The sequence below is a fragment of the Nycticebus coucang genome, chromosome 15 (genome assembly GCF_027406575.1).
Source record: "Nycticebus coucang isolate mNycCou1 chromosome 15, mNycCou1.pri, whole genome shotgun sequence".
NCBI classification, from domain to species: domain Eukaryota; kingdom Metazoa; phylum Chordata; class Mammalia; order Primates; family Lorisidae; genus Nycticebus; species Nycticebus coucang.
In genome coordinates, this window is record NC_069794.1 from 32,642,116 (window position 1) to 32,655,109 (window position 12,994).

Sequence of the window (12,994 nt, forward strand, 5' to 3'; positions counted from 1 at the left end):
AGCTAGTATATAGGAAGAACTTGAATATTATTCCCTTTATACCTTGAAGATTTTCTGAACTTGAATATTGTTCCCTTTATACCTTGAAGATTTATTTGTTAAGAGTAGTAACAGTCATCAGTATTCAAGGGCAAACATGAATACACACAGGCATTGGTAAAGAAAATTAGAAAAAGCTCTGCAAGTGCTTCTTTAGTGAATGTGCACGTGAAACACCCAGGCTTTGCACAAGGCAAGCAACAATTCATTCACTTTCATTTCTCTTGAACTTCATTTTGGTGAGATATTCCAGAGAGCTATGTCTTACCTATTGTCTTGTCTCACATGGCTCGGCGAAGAAACAGGAGACCTGGGCTTTGGAGGTATTGGAGGGTGAACAGCGGGTTCCCTTTAAAACAGAAAACAGCAGTTCATTTTCCAATTTACCATGGAAACAGGGTAAGTTTTAGCATCCATTAACCCAATGCATTTATCACCTACACAGAAACACCTCTTGCATCTTATAACCCAATGTGCAAAAGGTCAGAATCCATGGAGCACTAAACTCTAGAGAAGTTAAATAGTTAAATATGAGTATTTTAAAAGTCCATGAAATCAGATTTTTGGAAATTCTATCCTCTTTCCCTATAGTTTGAACTATAATGTGCTCTTTAAATTAGCCTGATGTTTTGCTAGTGCATCTAGCTCCAGTTCTGGCATTTTGAGTCAGCAGTGCATGAGCACAGTAAATGGTTCTTGAGCATTAACATATAAGCTTCTTTAGGGATTATGTCAACTATCAGGCTGCTATGGAAACAGCAAGAAAGGTTTTTAATTTCAAAGTCCTCGTGTTAAAGTTTGATTTGAAGCTTTTAACTAAATCTGTCTTACATTTTGTCAGCACAGGCCAGTTTGATTCAAGCAAAGCATGTGGTATATACTGTCAGCCTAAATTCTCCAGTGAGGCACCAACAGAATCTCTGAGTTGGCAAGATTTAATGACATAAGAATTGGAGATGAGCAATTAAGTGCATATTGTGGTTGGAGTCAGCACCTTGTCAAAAGCGTGTCACTCTTCCACTCCCCTGCCACTACCACCCCAGTGGTTCTCTCTGAGTCCTCCAGATAAAGTCTGCGCCCAGTAAAGACCGCCTGTGATCTGGACCCCAAGTACCCTCTGGCTTCAGAGCACGGTAGGTTGATGTGTGGTCTGGAGTCAAGTTGCCTGAATGGCCAGCTGTGCGGTGTTGTGTAACCTGCTTCTTCATCTGTAATAATCCTTCTAATAGGATTGCTGGGGTGGTATCAGGACTGAATAAGAATCTGCTTTTATTCAACAAACATTTATTTGGAGCTATTTACAAGCTACTCTGAAAGGTGGAGAATGTCCCTGATCTCAGAGGCTTTCAATATACACACAAATATATGTCAGAAGAAAAGTGCTATGCCAAAAATAAAACGGAATAAGGGGATATAGACTGATGGGGTGGGAACCCTATTTTATTTAGAATGGCCTGGGAAGCCCTGTCTATAAGGTGAAATTTGAGCCTAGATCTCAAGGAGGGGATAGAATCTAGCACACACAATGGGCATCATTAGCTTACAGATATTTTTTAATGCTTGAAACTGGATGAGATCAGTAGGAGCATCAGTGTAAGTAGAGAAGAAAAGAGGACCAAGAGTTGGACCCTTGGGCCCTGAAATATTGGGAGGTAAAGAATATGAGAGGAAACAGCCAGCAGGTCAGGGAGGAGTGGCCAAGAAGACAAGAGATGGAGGAGGGTGCGGCCTCATGGAAGCCAAGTGAAAAATGTTTCCAGGAAGAAGCAATTGGCCTCACCAAATGCTGCTGTTAAATAAAATAAAGATTGGGAAGTTATCTCGGTTTCTGCAACATGCTGGTCACCTGCTAAGAGCAGTTTGGAGGGAACAGAGGTGAGCAAAACATTATAGGAGTGGATTTAAGAGAAGATGAGAAGCAAGGAGGAAGAGGCATGGATGTCGGTGTGTGGCAGGGAGGAGGGAGGAGAGAAACGGGCAGCTACTCGGAGCCTGAGGGGTCAGGAAGGTGACTCCAGCCGGTAGCTGTGAGGATGGGAATGATCCAGCTAATTGCCAGAAAGAGGTCCTCGAGAAGTGACAGGATTTCAGGTACAAGTGGCAGGGGTGGGGCGTGGGGGTGGAAAGAACCACAGAGAACTCGTTCACAGGAAAAAGCAGGAAAGGAGCTAGACAAATACAGCTGAGATATGTTACTTGATTCGGGGTGGAGCGAGTTCTCTTTTGTACCTTTCTATCTTCTCAGTAAAATAGGGATCAAGATCATTAATTCAAAGTGAGGAGGGTTAGCACGAGGCATGTGAGAGAGAAAGGGAAGGAGGGAGGAAGAGAGGGAGAAAAAAGGAATATATGAAATGTTTTTCTAGGAGAGTTAAGTGGACGCAGGAAATGAAACACGGTGGTAATAATAGCATACCATTATATGGGATTATCACGTGTCAGGAACTTTTCTAAGCACTTTACAAGTATTGACTAAGTTAATCCTCATAGTAATCCCAAAGACAAGTATTATCCTTTCCATTTTACAGATGAAAAGATTGAGGTACAGAAAGTGAAAATAAATATCTCATGATGACCCAACTTGTAAGGCGCAGAGCAGGGAACTGACCACCAGCCCTCCCCATGCTGTGCTGCCTCTCAAGGGACCTTTGGGCAGGCAGGGCTCAGGTGAGGTCAGGACTCACAAAATTAACATCCAGTTATTTGCCATTGTTTCCTCTTGCCCTATTCAGGTGTTGGAGGGGCAGGGCAGGAAGAGAATAGACAGAGAATTTGATTTAACTAAGTTTAAGATGTAGCCAAGTAAGTGCAACAAAGAGAAGGCTTGCTAAGGAGCAGAAGGGGCACATGAGGGGGTGTAGGGTCCAAAATGGGCATGGAGGGGAAGAGGAGGTACAAGGGGTGAGGTGTTGTGAAAGAGATGGTCAACAAAAGGACTGGTGATCGTGGCAGGGCTGAGGAACCCTGGGATCAAAGACTCCAGGGTGTGTGGTTATTTACAAAGACACGTCCCATGGGTGGGTGAACACAGGGGAGAAGGTCCTGAAGGTGGGAGGCCAGTCTGGGAAGACCCGTCCAAGGTGGGTTTTCAATCATCAAGCATCATGATAGGAGGAGGGTTTGGAAAAGGCAATGAGCCTGGCACCAAGGTCTTCAAAGAATGAGGGTGGGTGACTCAGAACCCTTCAGATGACTTCCAGATGGAAGAGAAGCTTGTGATGGCACGGCTTTAGAGGAGATGGGGAATTTGGGGGGGAGAGGGTTAAAATAGACAGGAGGTGGTAATGAGGAGTAAACAAGACCCCTACCCTTCCTCCAGACCCTGTGATATGTCGGGTTGAGGGGAACTGGATCTCACTAAGAGGCTGTGAAAGCAAGTTCTCTGGAAGAGCCCAGCAAAAAGGTGAGCGGCCACTCAGAGGGGAGGCTAAAGAGCAGACGGCTTTGACACTGATGCTTGACACTCAGCGAGGCAGATGGAAGGGTTTGGAAGCTCATGATGACATTAGATGGGGTCAGGTTCTGGATCTACAGAGTATTACGGGGATAGCCCAGGTGACAAGAAATGACCTGACAAGGGTTCCTATGGGGACCCATGGACATGGGGAGGGAGAACATGATGGAATCAGTTCTGAAGAACTGATTGGCAAAATGCAGCAGTGAGGATCTGCGTGGGGGTCAGTGAAGCGATAGAGCAGTGGACACAGTGGGTCTCCCGACTCCTGTGCTGATGTGGCACTGAAGCCAGACGAGGGCACACAAACCACCAGAGCACAGCCTGGCTCACGGGAGTGCTCAGTGAACGTCATTGCTATGGTTGTCATTTTTATCCCACGTAAACCCAGTGCTGCAGCCATGACAAACACTTGCACTTCCTAAACCCTCCTGTCCACACTCTCTCTCCTCTGGAATACCTCCTGCCCCCTTTCACCTGGAGGCTCGGCCATTGCCCTTCACCCTTTGGCTTAGCAATTACTATCCTCAGTGGTATCCATAGCAGTGCTGAGCACAGCCCTACATTTTCCCACAGCAACCCCATTCACAGCACGCATCCCACTGTTCTGGAATACACATGATACCCTATTTCCACAGTGGACTGAAATCTCCTAAAAGTAATCCTCATAGTAATCCCAAAGTACTAGGACTGGGCATGACATACGTGTCCAGCGAAGATGTGTTGAGCAAATGGGAGTCAGTGATTGACTAAACTTCTGTGTGGTGGGGAGGAAATAGATACTGATGAGGGGCCTGCAAATGTCAAAATCTGTGCCTGCTCCGCTTCCTCAGAGAAGCCCACTGTTGACCCCACTACGAGGTGCCAGAGGTGCAGAAGAATTACTATGTTGGAATTACTATTTCTGGAAAAACAATTTACATGGAAATAATCTCCCCATCTTGGCTTAGTGTCAAATTCCATAGTTAAAAATTATTTTGTTTGTAGTACCACCATCTTTTTTCCTAAAAAATCCCCTTGAGTTGGGTATCCATGTGAGGTGAGAGTCTTTATTGTCCATGTGTGATCACGGAGGTATGTGCTTTCCTCCTGGAGACAGAGGAAAGGGGGAGGGAGGCGGTTAGTCCCGGGTAATAATGGCTGGGCACAGCACTGGACATCAGAGGACAGGCTAGAGAAAGGGAACAAGACAGAAAGGAGGATTCCAAAAAATTGAGATGGGATAGTGCCAAGCTTTGCATATGCCAGAGTCTTGCTGATAAAACACTGACTTTCTTCAATTTGAGAATATCTGAGGGCTCAGTGAGGTGGGCCTTGCTTGGGTGGGCCTGGGAGGCAGAGATGGGTACAGGTAGATCTGAGACAGCCTGGAAAGTACTCAGGAAAGGAAAGGTGAGTGAGAGGTTAGACGCAGGCCAAGCAAAGCAGAGAAGCATATTTATTTCTGAGGGTGATGCATTTACACCCCTGCTGGGCCAGAAGCCAGGCGATGCCATGCTGACTTCAATTTACCTCAAAGAAGCTTTCATTCGCATCTCTGCAATGACAGCCACAGATGACAGAGCCCAAGCCCTGGGGCGGGGCGGGGGTGGGGGCAATGAGAGAAGTCATTCACGCCGTGCCAGGGGCATGATGTGATGCCAACAGGGGGATTAAAATGCAAGCGCCAGGCAGGAAGCTGCAGCCCAGAATGTTTTGAAGAGAAGGAAACAAGAGACATTCATTGGAATGATCCTGATTGAATTCTGCTTCGAGATACAATGTTTAAGCTTGGATAAGTTGACCTCAGTTCTCCTCTCTGCCCTTCCTGACCCCATGTGGGAGCTTTGCACATTGGTGGGTACCATGGCAAAAGAAAGCTTTGGGGAATAAAAAGGCAACTTTCTCCAGAAATGTGTGAAAACTTGCAGATTATACTTCAAAGGCCAGAGCTAAAAGAAATAACACTGTGAAGAAGCTGTGCCCGTCACTTCATTTTCCTGTGCTACTGCAAAGATCTCTTCTCATCGTGGCTCTTCTGAACAACATATTTGACTCTGGGACTTCTGTTCAAGTCTGATTTTGTGAACGACATTTCTATGACTGAAGTATAAGTCTAGGTTGAAGCAGGAATCTTTATCCCTTATAAGTAATTTTGAGTAATTTTCATTTTCACTTTCCATTATGCTAACCTCCTGTGTGCCACAAATAGAATTGTTATTCCAATATTGACAAAGGAGATACTTCTAACTCATATTTATTGAGTCTCAGTAATATACCAGCTTTGCCAGGCTCCCATATGTGTTATTTTATTCAATCTATACATCTAACCTGTGGGTGTGTGTTATTATCATTATTATTCCCTGAGGCTCAAAAACTCCAGTGATTTTCTCTGGGTCACACTGCTAGAATGACCAAATTAATTTTCAAACTGAAACTACTAAGTAATGTTAAAGACGTAGAGCAACTAGAACTCTCACCCATGGAAGGAATGAGAAATGGTATAGCCACTTTGAGAGCAGTCTGGCAGTTTTCACAAGTTAAATGTGCACTTAGCATACGACCTGGCAAGACCGCTTGGTAGGCGTTTACTCAAGAGAAACAAGCACACATGTTCACTTGGAAACCTGTGTGTGAAAGTTTAAAACATCTTTGGAAACAACTCCAATGTCCTTCAATTGGCTAATGGCTATCTGAACTGTGTAGGTCCATACAGAGGAACAGAGGAACACTATTCAGCAATAAAAAGGAATAAACCATGGTTGTGTGCACCAGCACGGAGAAATTTCACAGGCATTGGGCAGATTCCAGGGGCTACACAGCAGGTGTGATTCCCTGTGTATAACATTCTGTGTATAGCTGAGAGAGGACACATGGAGATGAGAGGACGAAGGACCCCCTGGGTCCCTAGTATGAGGACATCCTAAGTAAAATGTTGGGCTTTACATGCCTCACTCCCCACTCCGCCAGGCCCTCTGTCACAGCATGACCCACAATTCACACCACACACCACAACCAGGCCTCCCTATCTTTGAGAGTATTTTTTCTCCAAAACCATTTTCCACTCCTCTCTACATAACACAAACTTCCATTCCCTCAGCGTGCTCTGATTCTACCGTTTTAAAGGAAAGAAAACTGCTTTATAGAGTTGACACTAAGCTTTGAAAGGCCAGAGACAGCTCCTTAAACCTGTCAGAGGATTCATACTTCTAACTGAGGTGGGACTTATAATCACCAGTTGATAGAATTTCCAGCAGTACTATTGAAAGGCAAAATAATTTTAAAAATCAAATTATTTGATTTTTATGGTTAGGGCAGGGTGATATTTTTGACAAAGCACTCGACCTGGGTATACTGATTCTCATGGCTTCTTGCACACCTCTCCCTTTGAACTTGTAGCTTCCCTGCTTGACGATGGTTCCAAGAACTCCCTTGGCAAAGGCAACAGGGGCTCCAAGGGAGGGAGAAGAGGCAGGAATCTGGATTGGGCAAGTAGCAGTACTATTATTTGTCATTGTTTGAATGTCTGAGTTATTTAAAACTGATGTTAAGAGAACGAAGACAGTCTAGATTACCTCCATCTGACTGAAAAAAAAAAAAGCAATTCGTTGCTGAAGATTAAGATCTTCATTTACACATTCTGAAATAGGTTTCTCCTTGTTCTGGCTGAACAACACTTTTTAAAAAATAATAAACTTTAATTCAGGTTAATGTTTTAGTTATTTTGAATGTTTAGAATGGATAACCTAGGTATTCAGGTAATATTTTTAAAATCACTGTACTTTGACATTTTACTGAGTGTCATAGAATTTTAATCTCTTTTTACAAAAGAGATTCCATAATAGATTCAAGTTAATGTAAAGATTTTTGTCAAGATAAAAATAGAATTCATTGTTTTTGTTTAGAGTGATATCAAACTTTATAGAGGATTTGGTACCAGCAGAGTTAAAAATGTTGTAGCATAATTAGAAAGGTTACGTTTTGCCATTTATAGTTACAGACAGACAAATATAACGGTAGTGCAAGGTTGCCATGGCAACTCACATCTCAATCAGGATTTATTTTTCCTCCTCCAACTCTACCAATCAGCCAACTGGAAGTGAAAACCTCTGAAGCAGAAGAGGTTGAAACAAATAAGGATGAAAAATTATGACGGCATTTAGGAAATAAGTAGATGGTAATTTCTGTAGGTATATTTCCACTATTTTAATTTTATCAAATATTATTTATTTTCTTTTCTATCTCTGAAATTGATTCCCAAAAACGCACATTGGTTTTTGGTGGTGGTGGCGATGTGCCTTTTTACTGATGTTCTGAATCAGAATAATTTTTAACATTTACAAACATTCATACTGTCTGTTAAGCAAGTATTTTAATTTGACTTCCATGAACTTCTTAAATGAGCTTTACATGCCATTTAACCACTGGCTCTCCAAGTCACCTGAATACACAGTCAGAAGCACTTACATGCATCACAAACAGAAAACCAGGACTCAGTGGTAGGTTGGGAAATCAGAAGAAAATTCAGTAACCACTTTCCAGAACTTTTATTTCCATATGTCCTTGGGATGCAACAAAACATTTCTCCTGATAGCACCTATCATCCCCTCTGTTGGTTCACGACAGGCAAAAGGGCCTCTCTTTTAAAGTGGTACCATCTCAAAGAGGAAAAAAAATTCACGATCTTGAAAAATGAAGATGTACACATAGATGGTGACACATCTATCGTGCATGGAAAGACCTTAGAACAAAAGAAATGGGAAGGGGGAGACATTCCCAGGCTCTGCCCTTCTAGTAATTTTCTACACTGATGACACTTGCACTTTCTCTTGTATATATTTCAAATCACTACCACATGGTCAGCGCTCAAATTACATTACAGCACGGCATTGACTCTTAAAATAGAAACATGATATTCTGAAAAGGTACTTAAGCATACCACAAATTATAAGTGAATGTCTATCCACAGTGTCTTATTCTAAAAGGCATTTTTCCTCATGACATCAGACTTGTAATTTTCTGCTCCCATTAAACATAACTGATAGGGGATAAATGCAGAGAATGCCCGGGGGATGGAAAGCCTGTAGTTCTGCACACACACACTCACACACATGCATGCGTGCGTGCTGCCCCTGACCCTGCCCTCGCACTCTCGGGCCCTGGAACTTTGCTTCTCCTCTCCTTTCTGCCTGTGATGGCTCCATCCCCACCTCGCCTCGCACCTGGCTTGCTTGTGTTCATTCTTTAAGATTTACCTCTGGCATCGCTGCCTTGAGCCTGCTGCATCTGAAATGCACCTTCTATTGCCCCCCCTCCAGGCTCCCACATGTTGTGTGGTTACCTCTACCTCTGTGTTTATACCACAAGGACCCCTCTCAGTCAGCCTTCATGTTTAGTGATCCTGGCTTGAAATGACTCCCTGGTAAACTTTGAGTTTCCTGAAATAGGATCTGGGTCCTACACCTCTCTGTACTCCTGGCAGCTGGCAAAGTACCTTACCAGGGCTCAGCAATTGCCTTAGAAAGAGATGGAAAGAGGGAGTAACACACACACACACACACACACACATACACACACATGTTTAAACAGTCATTATAACCCCAGCACATATCATAAGCCCAACTACAAAAAGACAAATAAGACAAAGGTTGAGGAAAATTCATTGTCTAGTATATACATTAAAATCAACCCATCAGTATGTATTTCTAGAACAATTACTGTAGTTAAATTTACTTGAAGACTCAAAGGGTTATAAGATGATGCCATCTCGTCAATGAGTCTACCACAAAAGTAAGAAATATTTCAAGGTAATGCACAATTAATTCCTAAGGGAGAATTATAGACAGCAGGCTTTCTGATGGCAGGGAGAAGCCATGGGGAGAAAGCCATGTGGAGGAAGTAACACTCAGGCCGCACTTGGAAGGGTGGGTTGCTAGAATCCATCCATTACTCTGCCTCCTGCCTGCACCCTGCCTGCCCCTCGGTACACCTCACCTTCACCGCCCAACTGTAGTTGTTACGGTCTCATTTTTCTGGTTCCTCCTCCCCCACTTGATGTGTACACATACATCAAGGATCAACGTTCATTATCTTCTCATTTTATATTTTCTCCAGAAACATCTTCATCCTGAAGATACCACATTTTAAATCCCTGAGTCTGTTTCCCAAATCTGGATCTTTGGCACCAGCCTTTTACCTGAGCAGCATCCTCCCTTACCACCAACCATTTCTCATTGCTCAGGAATTGCCTCCTCAAATACTCCCTTTCAGCGTCTCAGACTCTACTTGCTCAAAATAAAGCACATGCAGAGAATGCCCCAGGGATGAAAAGCCCATAGTTCCACACATAGGTCCTAAGACCTGTGGTCTGCTTTGGTTTCTTCCTAGCATCCCTATGCTCAAACTCACCCTGAGCTTGAAAACTTGGCATTGAGTAATTTTTCTCCTTTCCTCAAGTCCCATACCTCTTTTGGTACCTGTTCCCTGAGTCCCCTTCTAGAAACTCTCCCTGCAGCTTCAGATTCTTGGAGAATGTTGAAGCTCTTGTCATGACCCCACAGCTGATTCTGTGTTATGGATATCTGTACATCCATATCATCCAGCTTTGGGGGCTCTGAAGGATCCCAGCCGGCTTCTGCCTTTCAGAGTTCTCTGATGTAGGGACGCTGGCCAAGCCTCAGAGTGACATCATTTAGACGTGTCAGCCCTTTCTCTGAGCCTCTCTCTCCAGGAGTCCCTTCACTCTCATTCTTCGGGCAGCCGCTTCACAGTTGTCTTTGAAGGCCTCATGCTATGACTCCCTTAGCCAGCAAATCCCTCAAAGCACCACCCAAATCCAGATCGCAGTGTGCCTCTGCCACTCACAGTTATATCTTTTTCCTTGATCAGCCCCTTCATCCCTCAACCTCACAACAATGGCACTTGAATAAGGAGAGTATGGATGCAGAGAGATCCATGATAGTTTGATGTTAAGCATGGATGGAACTAAATGTTTACCTTAAGGGACTTGAGAAAATGATTTTGTTTTATCAGGTGGCATAGAATGCCTCTCAAAGTGAATAGGTCATCATGTTGAGTTATGAAAATAGGATTCTCTAAGAATAACCTGGCCCAGCAATAAAAGAACTAACCTACCTACCATAAGGAATTTAAGGAGGTGGGGGAGAAAAGAAGGAGATGGAAGAAAGAAGGAGTGAGGGGTGGTTGAGAAACACAGCAGCGGGAGTAAAGGCCTGTGGAGGAATGCCAGCCAATGAGAAATACTCATTAACAGGGATGGCCAGTGATCTCACAAACAGGGATCTCCAACATTCCATTTCACATGCTTTGGTCTGGGTGTCAGCAATGCCCTGCTGCTACTCCTGCCATCCTATATCTTTTTCGGACTTTATGCAAGTGGTATTTGGACAAATCAAAGAAACTATTGCTGGGTCGGTGTGGAGCCAAGAGACCAGGACAGAGGCAGTCAGATGTGAAGAAGAAACGACATCAGAGGTGGTACCTGTGGCTCAGTGGGTAGGGCTCAGGCCCCATATACCGAGGGTGGTGGGTTCAAACCCGGCCCCGGCCAAATTGCAACAACAACAACAAAAAAAAATAGCTGGGCATTGTGGCCGGCGCCTGTAGTCCCAGCTACTTGGGAGGCTGAGGCAAGAGAATAGCCTAAGGAGTTGGAGATTGCTGTGAGCTGTGTGATGCCATGGCACTCTACCGAGGGTGATAAACTGAGACTGTCTCTACAAAAAAAAATTTAAAAAAGAAACACCAGATCAAAACATGGACACAAGCCTGTAAGTGCCCCAGATGGGGGAGAAGACAGCATTCCAGGTGGAAGGATCTACCGAAGGTGGAGTGTAACACATTTAAAACAGATTGAGTAATGGAAACAGAGAGCAAAGGGAAGTCATGAGGGATGGAGGTCAGGCAAGGGCCTGTAGTCCACATTAAGGATTGGGGTTTTTATTCTAGGAACAATGAAAATCATAATAATTGTTATCATTATGATTTTGATTAACATCTTTCATTGTTAAGAAAGATGACGATATGTTCCCATTGTCCTTTCATAAATATCACTAGAACAATTGTGTGGTGAAGAGATGGGATGTAGGTGGGAGGCATCAGGATGAAGGAAGGGAGAATATTTAGGCAGTTACTGTCACGGCAGTCCAGGAGAGATACAACGGAGGGGAGGGGAAGGGGAGAGGGAGGGGAGGGAGGGGGGACGATGGGCAGAGGGAGGGATTACACCTGTGGTGCATCTTACAAGGGTACATGTGAAACTTAGTAAATGTAGAATATAATTGTCTTAATACAATAACTAAGAAAATTCCAGGAAGGCTATGTTAACCAGTGTGATGAAAATGTGTCAAACTGTTTATAAAACCAGTGTATGGTGCCCCATGATCGCATTAATATACACAGCTATGATTTAATATTAATAAAATAAAAAAGAAAAGAAAAAGGAGTCAAGAAGCACTTAGGAGACAAATTCACAGGGTTTACTTATGGATTGGGTATGGGTGGGTAAAGAGAGGAAGATGTGAAAATTAGCTTCAGGTTTTCAGGGAGTGGACTGGCTGGTGGATAGTATTCTTTTTTTTTACTATTTATATATATAGTATAATATATATATAATATATATATAATATATATACCATACATATTACATATTCTAACACACTGATACTAATACACTATACAATAGCTACTTGAAACATCCATCTCCACTTACTTTTTATGAAACGTCATTGAAGCAAAATGTTAAACTGTTCTAGACAGCCATATTTATATAAATTTGAAAATCATTAGGGAAAAATCAACCTTTTCAATAAAGATGCCCTATTCTCTTCTTGTTTTTTTTTTTCTCTATACTTTTCTTTTTCTTTTTTTTTAATTGGGGATTCATTGAGGGTACAAGATGTGTCACACACTGAGACCCCACCTCCTCCCTCCTTCCCTCTCTCTGCTCTCCCTTCCCCCACCCCTCCCTCCTGTCTCTCTCTCTGCTCTCTTTCCCCCACCTTCCTCCCTCCTTCCCTCCCTCTGCTCTTCCTTTCCCCCACCCCATCTCTCCTTTTCTCTCTCTCTCTCTCTGCTCTCTCTCTCAGTTAAGGATAATATTCTTTTTTTTTTTTTTTGTAGAGACAGAGTCTCACTGTACCGCCCTCGGGTAGAGTGCCGTGGCGTCACACGGCTCACAGCAACCTCTAACTCTTGGGCTTACGCGATCCTCCTGCCTCAGCCTCCCGAGCAGCTGGGACTACAGGGGCCCGCCACAACGCCCGGCTATTTTTTGGTTGCAGTTTGGCCGGAGCTGGGTTTGAACCCGCCACTCTCGGCATATGGGGCCGGCGCCCTACTCACTGAGCCACAGGCGCCGCCCAAGGATAATCTTAACTGAGAGAAGGGATCAGGTTAGGATGGAGAATTGCCGATTTCATTCTGAAATGTTGAGCGGGCAGTGTTTTTGAGACATTTAAGAGGTGTTAAGATGGCAATTGGCTGACCAAAGGTAACTCAGAG

At 43.7% G+C, this 12,994-nt stretch overlaps 1 protein-coding gene across 5 annotated transcripts in view; it reads right to left on the reverse strand.

The window, feature by feature from the left end:
* SCEL (sciellin) overlaps positions 1–12,994 on the reverse strand; it is a 342,117-nt gene that overhangs the window by 51,771 nt on the left and 277,352 nt on the right. For all 5 annotated transcript variants that reach the window (XM_053563450.1, XM_053563449.1, XM_053563454.1 and 2 more), the window contains one exon: positions 308–388. In XM_053563450.1, the coding sequence (XP_053419425.1) occupies positions 308–388 (81 nt within the window). The remainder of the gene's footprint in view (positions 1–307; positions 389–12,994) is intronic.